The 24,531-nt window shown below is 43.9% G+C and overlaps 1 protein-coding gene and 1 long non-coding RNA gene across 14 annotated transcripts in view; one reads left to right on the forward strand and one right to left on the reverse strand.

The window, feature by feature from the left end:
• The first annotated feature begins 11,478 nt into the window (after window positions 1–11,478).
• Window positions 11,479–24,531, forward strand: part of RAPGEF6 (Rap guanine nucleotide exchange factor 6) — a 123,509-nt gene continuing 110,456 nt past the window's right edge. For 6 of the 13 annotated variants that reach the window (XM_039701218.1, XM_039701219.1, XM_039701208.1 and 3 more), the window contains exon 1: window positions 11,480–12,409. In XM_039701218.1, coding sequence (XP_039557152.1) covers window positions 12,251–12,409 — 159 coding nt within the window. In that variant the 5' untranslated portion in view covers window positions 11,480–12,250. Of the gene's footprint in view, window positions 12,410–12,663; window positions 12,878–24,531 lie in introns of those variants that run through there. The other 7 variants (XM_039701207.1, XM_039701211.1, XM_039701209.1 and 4 more) reach the window with 3 other exon arrangements.
• LOC120498458 lies at window positions 12,543–13,663 on the reverse strand. The gene is made up of 2 exons (XR_005626684.1): window positions 13,063–13,663; window positions 12,543–12,664 (listed from the first exon to the last, which is right to left on the reverse strand). It is a non-coding gene; the product is annotated as an uncharacterized LOC120498458 (long non-coding RNA).

Here is a 24,531-nt window from a genome sequence, read left to right on the forward strand (position 1 = left end):
CCTGCACGTCACCCGCTTGGGTCCTGCTCAGGCTCTCTGGCAGCTTGTCTCCTCCTAGAAGCATAGTAGCAGGGAACAGCATGTTACTCCCATGTATTTGTTTATTTTCATTACCAAAAATATTTGTACAGCGGCAGAATTTGATTTCCGAACCTCTGTGTGTTCCAGCTGTTTGTTCCCAGCTAGAGTTTAAGGGTGGGATCAGCCTGAGCTCCTGCCTTCAGCCGTGCTCCTGAGAACCAGCTGCAGCAGGGCCCAGAGAGCCCTTAACGCCGCTCGCCGCTGCTTACGGTACGAGAAGGTGCAGGGGTAAAGGCAGGTGACAGCGGTTTGGGATGTCGGTGATAAGGCAAGGCCACCTGAAGCACTGAGGAGTGGCTCGTGGTGAGGCAGCCCGCAGCACCTCTACGTCCGGCATGACCTCAGAGGACACGGCGGTGGCACTCGCCCTTCCCCTCAGCTGAACGCCAGCGCTGGGCGCTGCCCTGCTGTTGCTCAAAGCCTCGGCGGGTTGAGCAATGGCCGCGCTGGCCGCAGCTGTGGGCAGGGCAGTGTGTGCCCCGGATCCCATCGGCACCCAGGGAGTGCCGCGCCGCGCTGCGGGCGGAACAACCGGCCCAGGTGGTTGGCAGGGCGAGCCCGGCCGCGGGGCTGCTTCCTGCTGGGACTGACTCGGGCGTAGAACTCGCTTTGTTTCGAGGCCAGGTTTCCCCAGAGCTCCATCCAGGAGCCCTGCAGTACAGCCAGGCGGCTGTCTGGGCGCTCAGACACCAGCGAGGGCGAGCGGCCGTGGCTGCGGGGCAGAGCTGAGCTGCCGGGCCGCACGGAGGAGCCATTCCGGCCCGGCCGGCAGGCCGCATTGCAACATCCCAAAGGAAGTATTTGGGCCGCAGGCGCGTCCCAGATTTCCAAAGCAGCACAGGCGATAAGCACATGCCTTTTTCTTGTGACACAGCTGCTCTGCCTATGCCCCAGCTTTGGCCGGGCCCCCGGTGCTGGTGGGGTCTTCTGCTGTAATTCACCTCTCACTGTGCCTTTGTGCTTTCAGTTCGGTCTTGTTTGCCCTAAGGACCTGCAACCCAGCCCCTCTGGTAACAGTTTTTCTCTAGATAAAGTGTCTCAGAAATGAAATTATAGACCAAGAAAAATCTTAAGGAAGAACGAGCCAGGGGCAGCAGGAGGGAAGTGTCCTGCTCTGGCTCATCTTTTTCACTTTAAAAAGCCAGAACCTTGTGTGAGCGGGAGGGAGCCCCTTCCTCTGGGAGCACGGGGCCAGGGGAGCCCTGCAGTGCCACAGTGCCAGAGGTCAGGGTCATCTCAGATCCATGATGCTGCCTTTTAGCCCATAAAGACATTGTTTAATTGCTGGTATCTTGGTTTGAAGATTTCATCTATCCTGTGCTTTCTAAAATGCTGAGGGAGTGGACCTTTGTCCAACTGTGCCTTTGCCTGCTTCCATTGTTCAGTTTCTAGCACTAACCAGAGTGTCTGTTTAATTTGGAACTTCTTTTTCCTTCTTCATTAATCCTTAAGATAGCTTTGATTCCACTGGTTGGACAGGCCTTGCTTTTTCCTTATGGAAGAGCACCAAGGAGGAACGGGGGTCGTGCAGATCACATGTGGCTCTGCTGTGCTGGAGCAATCACAGCCAATGCTGCTCATCGTTATTTCCTGCATGAGCAGGATGGGCTGAAGTTGCAGCTCTGGGACACATGAATGTGCCACTGGTGGCAGTGCTGGGGCCAGGTGGGAGAGCTGAAGGTGGAGTTTGTCCTAGGTTCTTAATGGAAAACAAACGTTTTTCTTAAGTGGCATTGAAAGTGAAGGCAGTGTTTCTTACGTAGTTGGGCTGAGGAATTAGGGTGAGAACATTTCCTTGAGAAATGAGCATCTTACTTCTCAAAGGCTTAATAATTTAGTTTTCTTGACTAATCAAATGAATTTCTAGAATATTTTCACTAATGCCACCAAAAGAAAAGTGGTTTATAAACAGCCTGGAGCCAGCAGAGTGCAGTGGTGAGGGCGCCTGGAGGCAAAGCCCAAATCTGTGCAGGGGTGACCCCAGCAAGTCCCTTGGCCAGCTCCCAGTGCTGACACAGGGCCACTGGTGGGATGTCCCCTGAGCAAACACCCACATTTGGATGTGGCAATGTCAAGAAGTCCCTATGCTACAAAGGTGTCCATAAACAGTGACTTCTTTAGGGCAGAGGGTACCCGTGGGTTTATGTGCTTGATTTTCCTGACAGGGACGCTTTTCACTCTGGAGAACTTCAGTGTGTTAGAAAGACTATGTTCAGCATTTCTTCTATAGTTATTTCTAGAATTACTTCAAAATTACAGCCATGAGCAATTATAGTTTTCAATAGCTTATTGAGTGCACTGAATCCTAAGAAATTAACTACCACATTTTCAAGGAGTAGATTTATTAATAGCGGCTGTAACTAGAAATCTTGTCTAATTTTGATTGCTACCAAAAGACATGAAAAAACAAGGACTCCAGTTTTCATGTATTAACAATTAGACTGATAAAATTTGTAGGAGATATTCTGGGCAAACAAAAAAATTACAGCTGTGTTCCTTGTGCTGCAATAATTAATGATCATGCACTTTATTCTCCAAAGCTCTTTTTCTTGTACAGTTTAACTAAAGGTCTTGATCTCTGTCATTTCACATGACATTGTTCTAAGGCTGGTTAGGCTGTAAAAACCATCAGCCTGAAGGAGAATTTATTTTTCAAAATACAGCTTAACTCTCCAAACTATTTCTTAAATTATAGGTTAGTGAAAAGCAGGCCCTTCCCATGGAAACAAGAGTTTTTTAAGAACTGTAGACTTGATCTGATTTAGTATTAAAACCAAGGGCTCTGTCTTGGGCTGGTAAGAATCCCCATTGCTCCTGGCAACTGCAGCTCTTCACAGCTGTGAATTCAGACAGACATTTTTCAGGGCAAAATAATCCTTAACCTAAATACAACTTTTCAGATATTCTGAGGTTGACCTTTGCCTCCTTGTCTGTTTTTTTCCCAGGTTGGCTGGCTGGGAAGATGCTGATCCTGCTGGATCACAAGCTCCTACAGCAGCTCATCCTTCCAGTGAAGGAATCGTGGGCTCTGCTGGAGCCCATGCAGGGTTTGCCCAGTGCAGATCATTAGTCTCAGAAATATGGGGTGAATTCCCATTTTTTCAGGATGTGAACAACGGAGGCAGGTTTGGAGGAAATGTCTTCCATCAGAAGTGTCTATCCTCATCACTTACAATCAAAGCATGAAAGCTCATTAGGTGTAATTTGGCTGTTTCCTGTTCAGGCTGTCACCTAAAGAGGCAGCAGAGCAGCATTGCTGGAGCATGTGGTGGTCTCATTATCTCAGCAGGGGAAACACTCTGCAACAGAACCTTCACTCCCTCCTTGCCCAGGGTGTTTAAACTAAATGGTTTTAAATGAAAAGAGGGTCAGTTTAGGTTAGATATAAGGAAGAAGTTTTCTGCAGTGAAGGTGGTGAGGCCCTGGCACAGGATGCCCAGAAGCTCTGTGTCTGCCCCATCCCTGGAGGTGTTCAAGGTGAGGTTGGATGGGGCTTTGAGCAACCTGATCTAGTAAAAGGTGTCCCTGCACTTGGCAGGGGGATGGAAGAAGATGACCTCTAAAGGTTCCTTCTAACCCAAACCATTCTCTGATTTTGTTATTGTATAAGTTACTGACAGCTTCATCTGCTGGACCATCATCACTGCACCTCCAGGTTTGGGGTGTCCCTGGCACCTGTCTCCACTCACAATCTCACCAGACCCCAGGACATGGCTTTACTGCTGATTCCCACTCTGGCCCAAGGTGCTGCAGAGCTCTGCTCTCTCAGTTTCTTACTGCAATACTCTTCTTGCCAATTTTGATTGCAGATTCTTTACCATGTGTGTGCACATCCTTCTTTAGACCACAACTGGAAAAAGCTCTGGGGTGGTTCCTGGTCAGAGTCTCCTTAACTGCAAACCCACAAACTGCTTCCATTTCTCTTGCTACCTTCTTAAAAAGCACAGCACTTTTGTAATACCCTCCTAGCATGAGACCCAATGATGGTTCACAAAGTAGCAACTACTATAGCAATAGTTTATATAAAAGGAAACACTTCTACTGCAAAGGCAATTTTGCCTTGGATAAAGATAGCAATGAGATCCAACTGTTCCAATGCAATGGACTGCCATGGAAAATGTCTGCCACTGGCAAAAGCTCTGAAAAAAAAAAAAAAAAGTAAGTTGCTTTTTAATAAAAAAAAAAGTAGTGAGTTATCTGCTTGTACCATCCATGGCTTTTAGTGTGGTGGTATGGCACTAAGAGTATCCCTGACACACAGAGGGTCAGGGCACTTGGAGAGCAGCTCCACTCAGCTTTCTAGAGCAGTCAAAGGTTCCTGGTTCTACTTGTGCAGTCACTTCATATGCAGCTATTGAAAATTATATTTCCTTGACAAGATTGTTTTTGGTGTCAGGGTTTTTCTGGAAGTCAGTGTGCTTCCTATGGGCCAAGCAGGTCACTGCAGGAATTTGCGTTTCCCTTTTTAATGGAAATTGCAAATACATTTCCAGGCACAACTCTGGAAATACCCCGACAGAGCCTCTATCACCTCTTCAGTGTTTTAGACTGAGCAGTGCTTGTGTCTCAGCTTTCACCTACATGGAGTGAAATGCCTAAAAATCTTAAGAAATTGCATCTGCCTTAATGTCATCACTGCTATCCTACCTAATAAATATTTTCCTAAAAAAACCTCAGTCCTTTCTCTCTGATAAAGAAGACTACTTCCTTAGGGGAAAGCAGTGATAGGTAAGTGGTATTTGTGTACTTGGGTGACATCTGTTTTATTGGGCGGAGCACTCAGCTGTGCACTCGATAACTTGCATCACCCTCTGATTCATACAATCATCTGACCTTCATCTAACTGCTGCTCTTTTAGTTCCTTTTCTCCCTATGAGTTACCGTAAAGGAAATTCTTCCTGTGCTCCATACACAATGCTTCCTTTCATTCAAGGTTTGGTTGTGCTTTTAGCATTTAAAAAACCAAGCAGTACAGCCATCTACTGAAAAGCACAGGATGAAGTATCACATCCCTGTCCCCTCACATTTACCCCCCTGCAGACTACACACACTCCAGGAGTGGCTGTACTTTGGACACAGCTTTCCCTCCTGGGTGAAATCCCAGCTGGGAGGTGAAATCCCAGCTGCAGCCCCTCAGGGTGGGCTGATGGGGTTTGCTGTGAGGGCTCCTCCCTGTTTGGTGTATGGACAAGCAAGCAGGTCTTCCAGGAGGAGTCTAACTCTGCTGGCTCTGTCTGATGCTGTACCTTCAGCTCCTGCTCTGCCCTGCTGAGGCTGTTCCTCTGGGTACACACTTGTGTCCCTCCCTTGCAGCTGAGGAAGGACAGCCATCTCCCTGGATGTCCCAACTTTCTGAAGCATGAAGGTAAGAGAGAGACTGGTGGTCTCTAAGCAGGAACATCTCACCTGTCTGAGGCAGGAGAGCTTCTAGGTGGTTGGAAGAGGCCATCACAGGCTTGGGATACTGTTAGGAATCAATATCCCTGGACACAGAATTACTGTGCTACCAAGGGCAGGGTCTCTAAAGGAAGGGAGGAAAACCACATGGAGTGGAAGAAGAGTCATCTGCAGATCTTTCTAAAGTTAAAAATAGGATTTTGTCTGCAGAAGACAGTTTGTCCTGTTATGCTGCTATCATCATGTGAGCAGGCTGTATGCTTCTGCATTTGAAGACTAAAACTGAGTGCTGAAAACAGGAACTTTCTGGAAATTCCGCATGCCTGAGATGTAATGGTTTCAGTGAGTTTCCTGGTATCATCTCATCCATATGGTTGTGCTTGGATGGGGGAGCTAAACATGTCATCAGCTCTGTAGGGTCACTAAAAGTCGAAGGGATCATATGGAATCATAAGGATGCATGATAGCCTGCAAAGACAGATGATAAAAGGAACCGCCCCTGCCAGTGAGTGCTTCAAGGTGAGGCAGCCCAGTTTAAGAGCATGGAGGAACTGAGCTCTTGCTAACTCATGTCAGCAGGAGCTGTTTATCCCCTCTTCATCAAAAAAATCAGACTGACAGCATCGAAATATGACTAAAACCAGAGGATGATGCAGGGAATTTTGGCCTTCATAGCTTTGCAATGACTTCACCAAGCATTCCTGGCTCCCAGGCCTGGACTGAGTCTACTAAACTGTGCAACGTTTCTTCATAATCAAATTATAGTTTATACACAGGCACAAAAACACAAACACAGAGACCTCTATCTTCCCACAAACACACCAAATGTCTGCAAACAATGGAAAGCTGATCTGATGCTGGCTGAATCATCACTGTGGTCTAAGCTAGAATAGCAAAGCTTGTGGTTGCAAAGAACCTTAACACCAGCAGCAAGAGAACGGTAAGAAATGCAAGTTTTCCCCAGCCTTGGTCTCGATTAAAATGCTGTAATATTTCTTGTAGGATTTCACAAATAAGTAGAGTGTATTTGATTGCATAAAGCAGTGAAATTGCCTGTCAGGCGTTTATTCACAGTTTCTTAATCCAGATGATTTCCAGTTAAGAGAAAGTCTAGACCGTTGGCCTGTTCTTTGGCAGAAGAGAAGTTTTTTATTATTTTTTCACATGCTCAGAGAATTACTCAATTTACTTAAAAAAGGGGAAGGACTGAGATCCTATTTACTCTAATTTTTATCATATTTAAACTGGCTGCTCTCTGTAGGCATGCCCTGTTCTTTTACCAGCTCAACATTGTCAGTCAAAGTGTTGTCCAGTAACAAATACCACAGATACACAGAATGGTCACATTGAGTTATGCAAGTGCTTGGCTTTTTGCCTCTGAAAATAGCTACTCAGTAGAAAAATACAAATCCCACTGCATGTTCTCTCTGGGTTATAACAGGTCACAGACACAAAATCCTCACTGTTTGTGAAATCTTGCAGCTTATAGTTATACAACTTTTTACATCCCTGAAAAATTAAGGGGAATAAGATATGTTAAATTGATAACTGATACCAAATTACTGGTGGAGAGTTTCCCATGCCAACATTGCACTTTCTGTCACTTAACTTTATCTGTGTGCAGCCCATCCTTTTACCCACCTTCCACTTTGTAATGGTTTTTGGCATGATGTTTCCGACGACAAATGAAGAAAATCTTTCAGCTGAAGCTGTAACCTGATTTTAGCAACAAAGAACATGCAAATGAAGCAGTCACCAGACTCCAGATTGCCTGCTGTCAGGGCAGGTTTTCCCCCGCCACCCCCACCTTTAATTTTTTCAGGCTTGAGCATGGACATCTGTATACTGTTTCTGGATACCTCCAATATCTAGACAGGTCCATATGCTCTTTTGGGTTTTGTCAACAAAGTGCTGGGACTGGAATCACATATCTGTAGGGTGTGTGTAGTAAAAATAAAGTGGCAGAAGACACAAAAAAAATTGATACAAGAGCCTGTTTCAGACAGAATTGTTTCATTGTGGGGCGTGTGGCAAGCCACCAACTCGTGGCTTGGAGCAAAGCAGCTGGGGTTTAGATGTTATTTTGTAATTATTTTGAATAGGGTTTTTTTCAGTTCTTTTTCTATCAGGCAGTGTTGATAATGTTGTACAGTACACCATGCCTGAGACAGTTTGGATACTCCAGTGATTTGGCAGGAGTCCTTTTTATCCTCATCCCACTCACTCACATTCATCAGGGTTGGTAACTCCATCAGGGTGGTGGCAGGCCCTGGACGGACCCTTTCATGTCACTCAGCAGTGGCAAGGGACAGGAATGCCCTCCTTCATACCTGTTGTTTCCCATACAGACAAGGAAGGGAAATGAGAAAGATGAGAACATACATGTCAGTGTCACGGGACAGCCAGTGCTCTTTCAACACAAACAGCTTTCACTGTCCTCACTGGCAACCTTCAGAGAGCGCATCAATGCCTGTCTTTGTGCTCACAGACACCTTAGTAAGTGAATAGCAAATAACCCAATTCACTGCTTCCTTTTCAGATTGTTCCTGACTTGGGAACCAGGACTCCATAAGCGCTGGCCAAGGATTACGTGACACAAAGGTCAGGGTGACATGTTCCCAACACACTGTTCATCCTCAAGCATCAAACATTTGTTACTCCAGAATTTCCACCTGTCCTCCATGAAGCCTTCCCTGTGGACACCCCACAAATTGCCCTCAGCTGAGAGATGTGTCCTTTAACTGGGGCTAAGACAGGAAATTATTACTGCCTCCAGCTGAGCTATGGCTCAGGCTGCTCTTGGGAGCAGCTGGGGCTTGTCATTCCCTCTCTTTGCATGTTAATAAAATCTTAAAGTCTTTCAGTCTTAAGGCTCACCGAATTCCCAGTCCATTCACACCAGCACTCAGCATGTTAGACACCATCACAGATGTGTGACAGTGAACATGAAAAGCAAGGAAAATTGCCACTGAAGGTAAAATGTAAGTAGAGAAAGTGTTCCATCCCCACTTTAAAGGTGTCAGGCTCCCCATTTGTTTCTGTATTGTTGGTAAAGGCTGACGAATAAGTGTTTGACTGTCACAAGGAGATCTGCAATTGCTTATGTGTACATGGCTTCTACTCTTCAGGAAAAAATCTATATATAGAACAAAAACCTTCAGGAAAAATCTGTACTAGATTTTTTTAGAAGGAAAGCCATGTTAGTCTTGAGTTAAAGAGAAGAAAGATGGGGGTTTAGTTTTAAACTAAATGTTAAACTAATATTATAATAGCGCAGCAGAAAGATAATGATCTCACAGTTCTGTTTCTTCTTTTCTACTTTTACCATTGTCCTTTGAACTGAAGCTCTGGAAACATGCACAGCAGGGAAAAGTAGCTCCAGTATTCAGACCATTTCATTCTTGCTCTTGACTTTTCAAAAATAATTTGGTATTTCACTTTTAATTTCAGAAATGGAAATTTTGAGCTGCAAAATGCTGTCATAGCCAAGAGATCAGTGTTCTTATGTAGCTACCTGAGCAGTGTTGTGCCATTTGCAAAAATGTAACTTTTCTGCAAAAGGTGAGCTCTTACAAAATTCTCAATGATCCCTTTGCCTCCCCAGTTTTCCAGGAAGTTCATAATCAGAATAAGTATATATGGTACCTCTGTCTGAAGCAGTTCTTCCCATTTAGCATCCCAGAATATTTTGTTTTCCTCTAGTAGGCAGAGAATTAATCTGTGTATCCTCATTGTGGTATATTAACCACATACTTAGCTAGCAGTTGTTGCCAAAGATGTGCACGAATGTCCAAAGGGATTTTTTTTTCCAAAGCTAAGAAATGAAAACCAGTAGCCTAAGAGCCAGATTGGAGAATGAGAGGAAGGAAATTGCCAGGCTGTAACAGAACTCACAGGACACTAGATACATAGAATACTTAAAAATAAAAGTTAAAAATATTTCAGTGCATGATGATTATGAATCTCTCCCATTGGGAGAGGTGAGGAAGTTGCATTTTACCCTGAGGAATCTGGGATGTGCACATGGTGGTAAAAGGCATTACATTAAAAGGCATCTTTGGGAGTGTCAGCGAAGCAGAACAATTGAGGGAACATAGTGGGAGGAGGAGATGTACTCCACAACTCAGCTGCTCTTCCCAAATTCACAGATGCTTGAAGCAGAAACATTTAATCTCCTGAGACTGCAACTCATCCATATTAATAGCAAAGCACCTCTGATTCTTACATGATACAGATGCTGTTAGTTTTCAATTAAAAAACTGCATTAAGTGATGATGCTTTAGTTGTGCAGGGATACAATCCAGATAAAGGGGAAGGAAATTTTCCCCTCTGCATGGACAATAGATGTCCTGCTTGGCCACTTCCCTTAATCCCAGCCCTGAAATTACTCACTTGTGAAAGCCTTTTAATTGTGTTTAACCATGCCAGCTTTACCACGTGGAGACATTGGCTGTAACACCAGTAAGCAGTGAGGATCATGACACTAATTTCCATTGTTCTCCAGATATCTGGGAAAAGAAACCCTATGGCTGAAATTAGAGCCATTACCTACCCAATTTCAGGTACTTTTGGAGTCAGGGAAGCCTTGTTCATAGGTCAGGTGAGCCAAGCCATTAAATTGGAATGGCAGCTTTAGTTCCCATGGAATACTGCTGGCCCCCTCACTGCTCCTGTGCCTAGGCTGGTGTTCAGGATGGGAATTTGTGTGCCAAAGAAAAAGGCATTTTTAGCTATTAACTTCATTCCTACAGTGAGTGTCCACTTCTGTGTTATGTTTGTTGCAGGAATGCTGAACAGCTGGAATAGGTGATAAATTGAGTTCCCTTCTAAAAACCATAGGGCTTAAATTATTTCAGATCCATGACAACTGTGACTGCGTAGATCTCATGAAATTCTGGGGTTTTCTTGATAGCTGTTAATTAATTTTTTTCTAGCCACTTTTACCTGGAGAGTATTGACTAATTTTTACATGATCTTTAAAAATGAACTGAGCTGGTGAAGCTCTTGATTTGCTATTACATCTCTGATTAAAAATAAAATAAAAAAAATCTCCTAATAGAAAAGGATTAATGCTTCAGTTATTTTCTTCTTTTCTTCTCCTTAAGTTACTCAGGAGGACTTTTTCTCTCTATCTTTTCCATTTGGTTCCTGGCAGGGAATCTCTGAAGATTCCCACACCTCTGGAAACAATATTTTATGTACTAAAGTTGAAAGAGGATAACATGTTCTGCCAAATAACTAGTACAAACTTCTGACCTTTGGAAGAATAATAGACCTGGTATTTGGAAATCTTACATTTACAACAGAAGTTCAAAGAGAAGGGGAAAAAAATAAAGAAAATGAGTTTTGATAGATATTATGAGACTGAAACCTGTGTCTTTCCCGTCAGTTTGGGGAGCATCTCATATTCTGTGTGCTGTGCATGAGGTGTAATGACTGTGATGTTAAGAGTGGCTTTTCTTCAGATCCTGGCTGTCCATCCCATGGTTGTTGTGCCTCAACAGTCGACACTGGAGGAAATGTCGTATTTCCTCTAATTTTTTTTGGTTTTGGAGAAAACAGTAGAAATATTATAGAACAGAGAGGAAGGGACAATCAAGTCCTTGAGCACAACAAAGGTAATTGTGCCATAAAGGGCAAGTGGTAAAGAGAACGGGAAGGGGTAGCTGGAGAAAGGGCAGGAACAAAAACACTCTTGGTTATTAGGAAGGAAAGAGGAAAAAGCAAAAGGGCAAACACAAGTTGTATGCCTGCAAAGCTTTGATCTCATGAATTCACAGAATCGGACTTGTAAGAGGAAGGAAAATCTTGCGATGTGTGTTTGGTATGTGGCTGCTTCCTGTTGTCCCCGGGCGGCCGTCAGGACCAGCAGTGCAGGGCTTGGGAGAAGTCTGAAAACCCCACGGGACCCCCGGGCTGCGGTAGCGCTTTCCTTGCCAATGTGTTCCTTATTTGTATTTAATGCCCGGCTCTGTGTCCGGCGGGGCAGCGGGACCGAGCCCGGCCGGGCTCTGCCGTCCTCGCTGGGCACGGCAAGGATGGGGCCGCTCCTCCTGAAGCGACCTAAGGCAAAGGTCGGAGAAGCTCAGGAGTCAGGAGAATCAGCATTCTATGAGCTGCAGCGTGAGGGGACGGGGGAACGCAGGCAAGCTGCGGGGGAGCGGTGCCGTGACACCATGCCTGCTGCTACGCCTGCTCAAGGGCACTCTGCTCCCGTGGGCGCTCTCTCCAGAGTGCTCACGGGCACTGTGCTCCCAGAACAGCCTTTCTTTCGGCTGTACCGCTGAGGAGCACGCCTCACGCCGCTGCCCGGGCAGCACAAAGCAGCTCGCACCACACACCCGCTGAGGGCCCGGCACGACCGCACCGCGCATGCGCCCGGCCCCTCCCCGCCCTGGCGAGCCTGCGCCGCCCGCCGGCCCCGCCCCCCGCACTCCGCGGAGCGTGGGGGCGGAGCTCGCCGCAGCCCCGCTCCTCCCTCTTCTTGCTGAATCTCTGGGTTAAAGCGCCCGCTCTCGCGCTTTTCTGTACCGGGGGATGCACGGCGTGTGAGCGGGGCGGGGGGTCCGGGCGGGGGCGGCGACTCCCGGCGTGTTCAGGGGAGACGCGGGCTCGTACCCGGCCGCGGGGTTTCTCTCCGGACCCTCTGGCGCCGCGCCGCGGAACAACTCGCCCGTCCGCATCGCTTTGTGCGGGCCCGGAGGGCGGGGGCCGGGCGCGCGGGGAGTCCCGCTCGGGCCGGTAACTTCGCGCACGGAGCGCTCGCGCCGCGATGGGGAGCGGCGCCGGCCGCCCCGGGAACGCCGGCAGCGCCCGCCAGCCGCTGCCGAGGCGCCGCGGGGCGGGGGCGCCGCGCCGGAGGATGAGCGCCCCGGTGGAGCCCAGGATCAAACAGGCGCTGCGGAAAAAGCCCGCCGAGCGCACTCCCGAGGTAAGGCGGCTCCGGCTCCTTCCCAGCGCCTCCTTTTATTTACTTGCTCGCTTTTCCTTTGCGTAAATCCGTGTTCCGACAGCGCGGGGTCCGCGGTGCGCACTCGGACCGGGCTGGCGCACAAACTTGTGTCTGGAGCTCGGTTATTTATTTATTTCTCTCCAAAGTTGGCCCTCTCGGGACCAGCGTGGGTTTAAACGCCCAGTAACACGCTGGGTACAAGCACAGGGCGCTTCATGAAGTACTTCGGGCCAGCTGTAGGAAGAAGAACAACAAGAAGTAGTACACCGAAAAGTAAAATGATGCATATTTGAGTGATGCAAAACTTATGGGAAAAGTTTAGGGAGCTGAAAGGCTTTGCTTACCTGTACAGTGATGCAGATTTAAACAAAACCAAACTAATTATGCTGCCCAGACTTCATAAAGATGCTTCTGCAGTGAGTGGGAGTACAGAAATGTGTGAGGCTGGTAAGCTACAATAAGACGCATTTTCCAATTAACTGCCTTCTCTGTCCCTTCCCCACAAGCTACTCTGTAATCTGCCGTGTATTTTTGGGGATGGTAATATTATGGAGCATTAACTTAATAATGAAATAGGTTTGATATCATTTGCATTTGTAGAAGGTCTGGTTGGAGTTTGTTTGCTTACTTACCCTTTGCCTTCCTTCATTCGTTTCCCTTGCTGTGATGATTTTTTTTTTATGTGCTCAAGAATTAGTGCTATGAAGTGATACACTCTTGAGTTTTTCCCTTGGAGACTGGGAAACATCTGTTCTCCCTTGGTACTTCATGGAGAGCAGAATGTCCTGCCTGGTCTTCCTTATAAGTTAATTATGGAAGGGCTACTTAGAGAGCTGCTCAGAGGCTGCTCCGGAGCTCATCCTAGCAGGACAGAGTCCCTACTTCCCTTTCAAGTCGGCTGAGTGAGTGAAATACAGATGTTCAGTCCCCATGGTTACTTGCTTTGGGATATCTGGTACATTCCTCCTGTGTCTCTAAATTAATGATGAGGCAGTCTCAGTGTCCGTTCTTTTTTCCTTACTTTTAGCCCTCCCCTCTTGCTTCAGAGCTTTCTTTCTCTTCAGCTGGAGTCTTCAGTTAGCAAAATTCCTTTGCTAGTGTGGCTTGCAGTGTTGGGCAACTGGGTTCATCACAGAAGTGTCATTCAGGAGCTGGCATTCCGCGCTGGCTCGTCATGGCTTGGACTGTGGGGAGCAGGTAATCTGCCTTGGCCCAGAACCCCTGCTCACCACTGCTCCTGCTTGCTGTGCCAACCTCTGTGCCTGTGTAGGGATTTTTGTTCTTTTTTTTTTTTGGGGCATCCCCAATTTTTGCCCCAGCAGCCGTTGTGGGATTCCTTATGGTTGTCACTTGTTTTGGCTAAAACAGCCTTAAAATAATTATTTTGCTTAACCTTGTAGTGTTAAACTGTCAGATATCACAGTGACTGACTGCTTGGGGGTTTGTGTGCATTTGTGTAGGTTTCCATTGAGAGTGACACGAGCGTTGTGTGCAGGTTTGAGTTTGCCAAGGTATCTTAATTGTGGGGAAAAAAATCTAACCTTTGCTATCTAAGTAATAATATTTCTAAAATAATTTTAAAAATCTAAATTCCCTTGTTAGTTTGGCCCTGTTTTGGCAGGCTAATTTTAGAGATGCTGCAGAGTGAGCCTACTTGTGATTAAAGTTAAACATGTACTTAAAACTTGGCAGGATTGGGTCCTTGCTCCCTGTTGCTGAGTAGATAATTACAGTTAAATCACTTTTTTTTTTCTTAGGATACTTTTCTTTACATACATGTAGAAAGAGAAGCTTTTCCCTGGTTTGACAGCAGGGTGTCCCTGGGGGTGCCCAGTCTGGATCTGTGTTACCTGCTCAGGTACAAAGCCTGGAATCCCCTGTCCCAGTCACACTGACAGATTTTCCCAGCATCTGCTCTGGGATGTGAGGACAGATGGATAGGGTGGTGAGTGAACTGGAGAAAACAATTGCAATGTTGTTTATTCACTTATTTATCTCAACATCCTGACTCGTCCTCTTTCCTCTGTAGGCTGCAAGACTTGGGGCAGGGAGCTGAAACCAGTTCAGCGCAGCCATTAGGATCAGACCCAAATTTCGGGTGTCCCTGCACAGGATGAACAATGTGGTGACTCCAGTCTGGAAGTATCCAGCCGTACACAGACTAACGTGTGTGTGGCTTCATTTCTGCCCTCCCACTCTGGTGGGAAGGTATCATCAGTTCCTCCCACACGGAATCAGCTGCACGGGGCTGCTCCTGCCCTTTGACTGTGTTTTTGTGCAGGAACCCCCTCAAATTCCCAGAGCCAGCGTTGGTATTTTGTGATAAAAAAGCTGCTCAACCACAAGAGTTTCAATTGCTTTCAGTCCCTTTCTGCCCCCATCCCTTTTTCTGATCCTGTAGTTTATGTGAGCAATTTACCTGGGTATTTATTACAAATTACAGGGTTGGGGCTGTGCTGATCAGTAGCATGGTCTGGTGCTTCATTCCTGTCATCTGTGCAGCCTCTGGAAAAATACAGATAAACACTCCACAGGCCAGATTTTCCTTACAAGTAGTACAATTATCCATCTGATTTTGATTGTAGGTTTTTTCCTTGACAAAATGTTTTAATTTCTAAGAATTACAAAACTAAGCAGGGGGATATTAAAAATTGTTTATAATTTACTTATTTTGAAATTTACCTCACTGTCTTGCTCAAGTAAATGTTTTAGTTCCTGATACTACAAATATTTTTGTTTGGAAAAATCTGTGTTAGGGCAAGTTTTCAGTGTTGTGGTAACATTCCAATGTTTGCTAATTGTTAAAGTGTATAAGTTATGCATATTAGGCATGTACACACTTGATTTTTTTTTTTTAGTTGTTCTTGCTCAGATACTTTGTGCATCTTTATGAAGATGAACATGTAATCTTCAATTTATTCTGCCTGGGGGGATTATTTTGATGAATTTGTAGCAAAAATTTAATGATGCATACATTTTTCTGTAATTTTATGTATGCATACATATTTTATGTATGTTTTATAAGTAACACAGTGTTGTGTTACTCTGTTTAGAATCTTTTTTGGAACTGTTCAAGGCTTGCAAATATTTTGCTCCCTTTCCTCTCTTTTGATGCATCACTGGAGGTGCATATTGTTCATATGTGATGCAAGTGGCTTCTCATGTGGACAGAGTTCCAGAATGTTTCCTGGTGCACTGATGCCTGTTCATGTAGCAGATGCTGCTCTGGGATTTGGGTGAGTCCCATTTAGTCAAACATCTGCCTTGCTGGTTCCCTGATGGCCTCTGCCCCCGTGCTGGCACTGCAAATAAATCTGTGTACCTGTCTCTCAGGCGTGGCCTGAAAGTGCAGAATTTGTGAGTAATCGCTCAGATTTTAGTTTTGATGATAGGTTATCCTAACAAATCATCCCTTCTGTCTTATCAAAGGGAGGAAACTCTGGTAGTAGTTGAATACTTAAAAAAAAAAAAAATCATACCTATACTTGAACAGTAGGATTTCTTACACTTGTTTAATATTTTAATATATGCATTTTCCTCCCAAGGTTATGCAGATGCCTATGTGGTGGCAAATCTATGAGTGTTTATACATGCACATTCTCCAGTTTGTGCTTGGGAATATGGGATTTACTGTGCAGTGTTTCTTGTCACAGGTGGGGATATTAAATTAGTAATTTGGGAATATTTTAACAGGAGAAAATCTTTAGTTCGAAGCAGTAGAAGGGAAGGATGAATGCTTATGCCGCCATGTGTGTGCTCTCATTAAATATTTAATTTTTTCTGAGGCCTAGAATTCCTTATCAGATCCATACAAAGGCTCTGATGTTGGTCTTTAGGGGAGTTGTTCATGCTGCCACAGATAAGGACTCAGTGGTTGATAGGGCCAAACAGCAAATTATTGTGCTCCTTTTTCTTTGTCTTTCCTTCTCCTTCCCTCCCATGAGCAGGTTCTCTTCCATTTTTGATGGAACCTCTTCCCAATATAGTATCTTTTTAGTTCTTCATGACTTTGTTCTAGACAGTGTTTACTTTCATGGCTCAGAAAGCTTTGCTTTTATTTGACTTCAAAGAATTGGAGTTTATTTTTATACTCTGAGCTCTTGTATTTTCCTAACTTCATCTTTTTGATGATGAAGTTAGTAATTCTTGATTAATGTTAATTCGACTTCATTTGGCAATACTAATTCTTTCTTCTCTTCCTGTTCCCTTTTTATTAATACAGTGCAAAGAGGAAAAAACCTAATTTGCAGAATTGTGTCATGACAGAGTCTGCTATTTGGAGCGTGTATGTGATGCTTCTTGATGGCTTGGATATAGAGAAATAGATCTGTGTGAATGTAAATCATGCACAAATGGTACATTGATAGGCATTATGAAATAGCTGTAATAAATAAAATAAATTATTGTTGACAGCATAACAAAGGCACTCTTGTACTGTAGCACAGCTGAGTCAAACAGAGGAGAACATCTGCTTCTTGTTTCCAGAAATAACTGGTATTTTGAAGTGGGTTTTTTCATCCTTTTAATAATTTTCTGTAAACTCAGTAGGTGAAACAGGATTAACCATTGTAGAAATCTATTGTTTCTAGAATCTGAGGTGAGCTTTTAGGAATGTAACTGTGTCAAAGTGTTGGCTTTGGATAGCCATTGAAAGTAATTAGAATTGTAAAGTCACCACAAAAGTGGGGATGCTTGCAGTCATGGTAAAGCCAAAATAAATTTGCGATCAATGAAGTTGTAGATGCTGGTTTCTGTTTAATAAAAGCACCTTACTGTTAGTATGTATGCCCAAAACAGGGGCAGAGGAGTGATGGACACCTGACTTCTGCCATCATTTTCTACTACTCAACCTCTGTCTTACACTTTCATTCCCAGTTTTTTTGTGATCCGTTTTTCATAGGTGACACTTCGTAAGACTTTGTCATGCAGTTTCCAGTTCTGGAGCTCACACTGAAGACGAGCAGCAGCCGACTGTTGTGAAATCCTTGAGTTTGTTCTGTGTCTGTACTTTGGTGCCTTTGCCAGAGAACCTCCTGAAACCTTGATCAGAGATGCACTGACCAGTGCTACTTGACTTTCATCCCCCACCATGCAGAGTCTCTAGGCTGATCTTGGCCAAGGACTCTGCTGGGAAGCTGGAAAAGACCTTTAAAGTGGAAAAATTAGTTATCACTGGTGATAACCAAAGTGATAGGAACACGTACTGACGTGCCTGCAATTTACTGCTAATGAATTCCTTCCTGGGTCCTTGTGTACCCTGTGCAGATTGCCTTTCTGCCCTCATAGGGCAACAATTACCTTTGACAGTTAGAAAAATGTAAAACCTTGTAATATGAATAATTTATAAGTAGTTCTGTGAAGGCAGCAATTAGAGTTTTACTTATGTTCAGTATGATTGAAAAAATCAAGTGCACAAAAATTGATTAATGGACAGAAATGTTGAGTAACTGCAACTTCAGAGAAAGACTTGGGAGTGCATGCATGTCACTGACACCATATTCCATCAGCATCTTGGTAGGAAAGATCTAGGCTTGTGATGTTTTCTTAAATATTAGATTAGTTTCCTTAAATAAAATGTGTTGTAAAGCTTTTTTATAGCCACCTACTAAAACCAAAGTTCAGAACAGAGGTACATGAGGAGTGGCATGTTGAGTGTCATAGTGCTGGCTGACAGTTCTTAAGATTCAGTCTTATTCACAAGCAGACTGTAGTTTCTGTGTTAATGAAGTTGAAATTCTTATTACTTTTAATGAAACAGTCATGAACCTTCTCCCTTCTTCCTGTGCTTCCCTGCCACATGGCTTTCAGTTGAAGGTAAAACAAAACCACATTTTTTTTTCCCAGCTGCTCATTAAATTTATGTATTTAAGCTCATGGTAAATATAGCATTGAAAATCCTGGTGGATTGTCCAACAAGTCTCAAAGCTTTGGGAAAACAGTGTCCCTTCAGCTGCCAGCTTGATGAGTTGGGAAGTTTTTAGTGCTTAGATTTTTGCTATTTTGTCTTGTGCTTTAGGTGGGTAGTTGTCTCTTATTTTATTTCTTAACATAGTGTAGTATCGTGAGTCTTCATCTCAATTAGACCTGTGGTTTTCCTGTAATTAAAAAAGCCAAGCATGCAAACTCTTGTATTACTTCAGTAAATGCTGCTTGATAATTCATTTTCATAAACTTTGTGTATGTACCTTGTTTTCTGAGGTGATCAAGAGTGATGTTCTTTGACAGACATATTTTATCTTTTATTCCAAAAGTTCAGAGAAATATCCATGGTTGCATGTTGGTGGTGGTTGTTCAGCCTTCCTAAACATCCCCGGGAAACCAGTGCAGGTAAAATGTGGTGTCCCATTCCCTGAGACTGAGCAGGGTCAAATCTCTTCCCTGAGTAATTGAAATTGACCTCAGTTAGAATCTTTAATCTGTGACTGATCACAGGATTGATTTGGAATTCACAGAGTCTTACTTAAAAATCAGTGGTGTTTGGCTATTTTATGTTTTCATTGCCATGTGGATGCAGTTCCATGTTTGTGGCATACAGTCGAATTCTTGGCCAGAAGTACTCAACAACCTGGCTTATATCAGTAGCCAAATAATTCAGATTATTACTACTTGGAACTTTAAGTACAACACACTTTCTAAAGCTGAAATCAGCCCTAAGTTAGTTGAACATAAAAAATAAAATTCATCTGTTCTTGCAAATGAACCAAAATACAATATTGGATCATTTACCAGTTTTAACAAATGTTAATCTATGTAAATATTCAGCTATATGGACTTCATTTTCTGTCTTAGGAATGTTTTTTGCCTGTATTTTAACATTTTTTGGGGGTTGTTGTTGTGCTTTCATCATCAGGCCTGAAGGTGTTGCTCATATTAGTCTTTGGGTTATTTGTGTCTCAGAGATGAAATAAGTGTGCTAAGCCTTGGACAAGGTACCCTGTTCAGAGAGGAGGGATGTGGTTTGGCTGTTCTGCAGGTATTATCTGGCTGGAATACCTCCTGCAAGGAACTTTCCCTGTAGTTCTCAGAAATAAATATTTTTTCCAGCTTTCTTAACAGTAAAGGCTGTTGACTTCAGTCAAATAGAGATTTGTGGTTCCAGTGAAATAAATCAGGTTTCAGGGCACTGTTTTAGCTTCGACTGCATTTACTGGTTTTACTGAAGTGACTATTGACAAATAGATTTTTTATAAAGTCTGTCTAAAAAGGTTTCATTGTTCAAAAAAACCCGCAGTATTAAACAAGTAGAGAAAATCAGCATGAATGTTTTGGGATGGGTGAGTTTTTTGATTTTTAGTCTGTGTCCATATTAACTTGTTTTGTGGGTAAGGATGTTGAGCACTGTTCTGGAAAGGAAAATCTGGGCAGGAGTGAAAGGATTAAAACAGACTGTGATGGAGACAGGGAAATGTTGTGATGTTTAAGTTGCCTTGGAGTAGGTGTATATAATTTGTAAATAATTTTTGGAAGATCGCTGTGAACCGCAGCTGTTTAAAAAAAAGGAAGTCAAAACCAAACCCACAAATAACAAAATGCCAGAGAAAGTAAACTTTTAATAAAAACTCTGGGAAGTAAACATTCATTGACTGAACATTCATTGTTTATCACCTGGTGTAGGTGGAATACACATACAGTTGTTCCATCTAATAGCTGTGACTTTGTGGTATCTGGTCTCCCTGGCAGCTGAGGGGTGATCTGGGCTTCTTCATTGGTTCAGTGAGTATTTGGTACTTCCATCATGGCAGTGTAAAGTCATGGGCATTGCTCCTGTAATTGGCTTGGAGCAGTGTTGTGAAATCTGGTTGGGGTCATGTTGGTTTCTGAAATACCTTCTTTAAATATGGGTCTGTGAAGGGTCCTTGGGACTGGGTTGCTGCTGCTTTCCCTGGTATGGGCAGACCCTGGGGTTTTGTTTGTAGGGGTCACTGGGAGCTGTGTCTCTAAGCTGAACATTTTGGCACCCTCTGGGAAGAATGTTGGCAGGCTTTAGCCTCTCCCTGTGCTGGTACCAATACCTTTTGTAGTGGATTCTGTCACCTCTTTGTCACAGAACGGTTTGGATTGGAAGGGGTCTTAAAGACCATCTTTTTCCAGCCCCCTGCCATGGGCTGAGATGCCTTCCACTAGCCCAGGTTGCTCCAAGCCCTGTCCAAGCTGGCCTTGAACACTTCTAGAGGTGGGGCATCCATGCTCCAGTGCCTCACCTTGTAAGAGCAGGAGTGTACGGATGTTTTGTGTCTGTGACAAGTGATGCTGTTTGGTTCTCTGCACAGAACTGGAAGGGTTATTCTAAGTTATCCGTGCCAGCCCTTTACTCCTACATGTTACACTCTGCTCTTGGGCCATGACTAATGAGAATTCCTCCATCCAGTGTAAAGTCTGCTCGCCAAAACATGGATGTATTAAAGAGAAGATGAAATTACAGTGCACTAATAACCCTGTGGACAATGGCTCATGTATATTGGCATTGTTTGCAGAAAGTTGAGGGCTTGTGTGTAGTGAGTCACTGAGTTACACATGACAAGGTAAAAAGCTGTTCCACCATCCTTGTTTGTCTCCTGCATGTAATTTCCAATTCTGATTCATTGAAATGAAGGTGGTGAGCAGGAATGTGGTTCTGTTATGGGATACAAGAGAGTGGATATCTTAAAGCACTGGCTCAGCCTTTTCCAACACAAGGTGCACCTATTCCCAGTGCTAGTCCAGTTTACGCGAAGCAATGTGAGTGCAGTTGGGTCTAGATGAGAAAGAGCTACAAGTTAACCTTGGGGAGCTTGAGGAATTTTATTAGGATCAAAAAACATCCTGAGTTGAAAGGGATCCACAGGGATCATTGAACCCAATTCCTGGGTTCATCCCAAGACCATCCCAAGAGTGAGTGGGATTGATGAACACAGCTGATGGCTTCCAGTATTTCTTGTGCCTAAATCTTGGTGAAATTGTTGAATCTGAATGTCCTACTTAAGTGTAATAGTTATGCAGTATCTATTGTGTGTAGCTACACAAAAAAGTCAGAGGCTGTTGCCTGATTAACTTGCCTCTGCAGGTTGGGGTTCATCTGAAGGAAATAGGACCACACCAAAAGTGGTAACAAAACATTTTGGCTTTATAATTTGTGTGTTAGTGTCTCTTGCTTTCTGTGACTCGTATTTACGTCTGTTTATGTGTGGGTGCCTGCCTCACTCCTTGTGTGTATAGTTTTTAGATATCTTTTCTCCAAGATATATGTACAGTAAGGATTTTAAAGGAAATTATATTCCACAGCACTCTAACATGTATGACTCTTGTATGAGAGGAAAGAAGAGGATTGTGATCTGTGTGTGCTCTGCAGAGCGAGATAGGTCAGAGGGTGCTTGCTGGAATTCTGCTCTCAGACCTGAGGGAGGAACTTTTTGTATCAGTGATGGGAGGACATCAGTGTCTTTCCTCTGGGAGAGCGGTCCTCAGCCTAAAGGAAATGCTTTTGAGTACTTTTACAGAACCACAGAGTCATTAAGGTTTGAAAAGACCTCCAGGATCAAGTCAAACCATCAACCCAGCACCACCACGTGTTCACCATTAATCCATGTCCTTGAGTGCCTTAGCCACATGGTTTTTTTGAATGCTTCCAGGGATGGTGGTTCTTCCACTACCCTGAGAAGTCTGTTCCAATGCCTGACAGCTCTTTCCATGAAAAAGTTTTCCTAATATCCAAGCTAAATGTCCTCTGGTGCAGCTTGAGGTAATTTTCTCTTGTCCTGTCTCTTGTTATCTAGAAGAACTCTGTGTCATTCTTTAATCAGTCCAGAGTCTGGTATGTGTAGGAACAGCTTTGTCTGAAAACTCTGTTGTCCAGGTGTGACTTGATCTCTTACTGCTTTTTTGTTTTCTTTTTTGGAGCTTTTCCTGCTGTTACAATCCTAACACAAAATGATATTCAAGCACAGATTTCATGAGCATTGTGCCTGTTGGTTGAAGGAATTTGAGAATCTGGTGTGAGTGTAGGTCAGAATATTTAACCAAACATTTCTAGAGTACATCAAGTTCCTAATCTGCCTCTGAAGTTATTCTCAAAGCACAAAATCTTTTTCAAATCTCCATCCCTTTTGCTTCATCTTGTTCAGAAAGTTTGGTGTGATACTGATGCTGTCGTGTATCTGCCTTGGGGTGTTTGGTGTGCAGCCCTCTCTCTGTTCAAGCTTTCAGGGGGATGTTAGGATGCCCTGAGAGGGCTGCACATCCTTTCTGTTATTTTTGTTTATATTTTGTTCCAAGGAGGTCTTTAGAAGGTTCACTCAGTGGTTCTGGGGTTTTCTGGACTCACGATGTATTTGTCAACAAGGCTTTTGTGGGAGAGGTGGTTGTGAAATAAACTCATTGTTTTCACTGTGTGGTTCAGGGCAAACTAGAAACGTACAAAACTAGAAACTTACACATATAGTAGAGATATTTTTCAAGCTATTGGCCAAAGTAACTGTGACTAAAAACCAGAGATCACAGCAGATTGTTTCATGCTAATCTTCATACTAAATGCAGGATTTAGGGCTCAGCAGATGTGATTGTGCAGACTAGATTAATATTGATCAGATATTTCAAGGCCTAATTCTCTAAACTGTGGTGGTAGGGTGGCAGTAAATGTAGCTTGTAGGAGGCAGAAAAGTGACTCAAATTTCTGTCATTGCTGTCACAGAAGACACTCCAGCTGTGGGGACCTTGTGAGGCACAGCTGGGGCAGCAGGCAGGTGGAGCCTGCAGTTCCCTCTGTGCTCCCCAGCTTGCAGACACAGGGAGCTGGGACAGGGAATCTCCAGGAATAGCTGGAGCTTTCCCAGATAGGATTGGTTTGGTTCTTTCCAGAAGGTAATATGACTTCTGCTTCCTATAAACCCTGTTAAAGGAGCAAGAGGAGTTAGGGTGTATTGGGGTAGCTGTTCCCAGTGATCTTCCAAGGACCATGTGAAATGTTATTGTTCCAAGATTACTTTTCCTGTGCTTGCTTCTACTGTTCCTGAAAAACTGTTTTTTCATTTTAGTGACAGCTGTGACAGCCCTGAGAGTAAAACCAGAAATTATGGTGAAGTCTTGGAATTTTTTTATTGGAACTTACTTCCTTTAGTATATACTTTTCCCCATGAAGTGGGGTCATGCACTTAGTTTTGTCTGTGGAGTGATAATTTAACTAAATGTTTTCACTTATGAATTAAAGTTTAAATATGTAATGTAATATTTTTCTACCAACGTATTTCTTATTGCAGTATCTGAATTTAAAAAACTATTTCAGGGACTGGTTAGGTAGTAAAAGTCTGTTTTATGCTTAGTCTGACCTAGAATATGAGCCTACTGTCTTGTTACTGACCTTGCAATAGGAACTTCTTGGAGATACTAGAATAGTGAGAAAGGGCCAGAAAAGGGTGTGGAAGGAGGTGGGAGAGAACTGCAAGTATACTTGGCATTCAGAAAAGTTGCCAAATGGAAAAAAACCCACATTTCTTTTCTGCTTTTGTTCTCCAAAAATGCAAAGGGTGGAGGATAAGCAGTCAAGATGTGTAGGTGTTAAATTCCTCTTAGAAGCAGTATTAAAGCTGCAGAATATTGTAGTGAATAAAGAGGTAACTATAAAAAAATAATGATTTCCAAAAGAAAATCTCTTCAGGTAGTATACTCAAACTTACTTTGCAGGTAGTATACTCAAACTTACTTTGTATAAGCCTCAGAGAGGAGTTTTTCTGTAATGTTTATTTTAACAAAACCATTTATTGTGTCACATTGTGTAAAGACAGCTGGTTATCTGTCTACAGTACAAATAACTTGTAGGCGAGTAGTAGCCTTACAGAACTTGTGTGAATCTCTGCTGTGAGAGGAAACTGAGGTGCCTGTGCCCAGCTTTTGTCCACTTGTGGACACCCCACTGGTGAGGAGCTCAGGGAGGAGGCCAAGCCCTGCCAGCTGTGTGACACGGCGCTGTGCTCTGAGAGAGCTGGTCACACTGCTGCTCTTGGCTCCATGCCTGTAACCTGTGTGCCATGGCTGATGCTCCCAGCCCACGAGTGTAAAAAGCTGGCAAACTTCAGGTGGAAGCAAGTGCCTTGGCATGAACAGTGGCTTGTGGTGATCTTGTCACTGGC

The sequence above is a fragment of the Passer montanus genome, unplaced genomic scaffold (genome assembly GCF_014805655.1).
Source record: "Passer montanus isolate IOZ18808 unplaced genomic scaffold, ASM1480565v1 scaffold15, whole genome shotgun sequence".
NCBI lineage: Eukaryota > Metazoa > Chordata > Aves > Passeriformes > Passeridae > Passer > Passer montanus.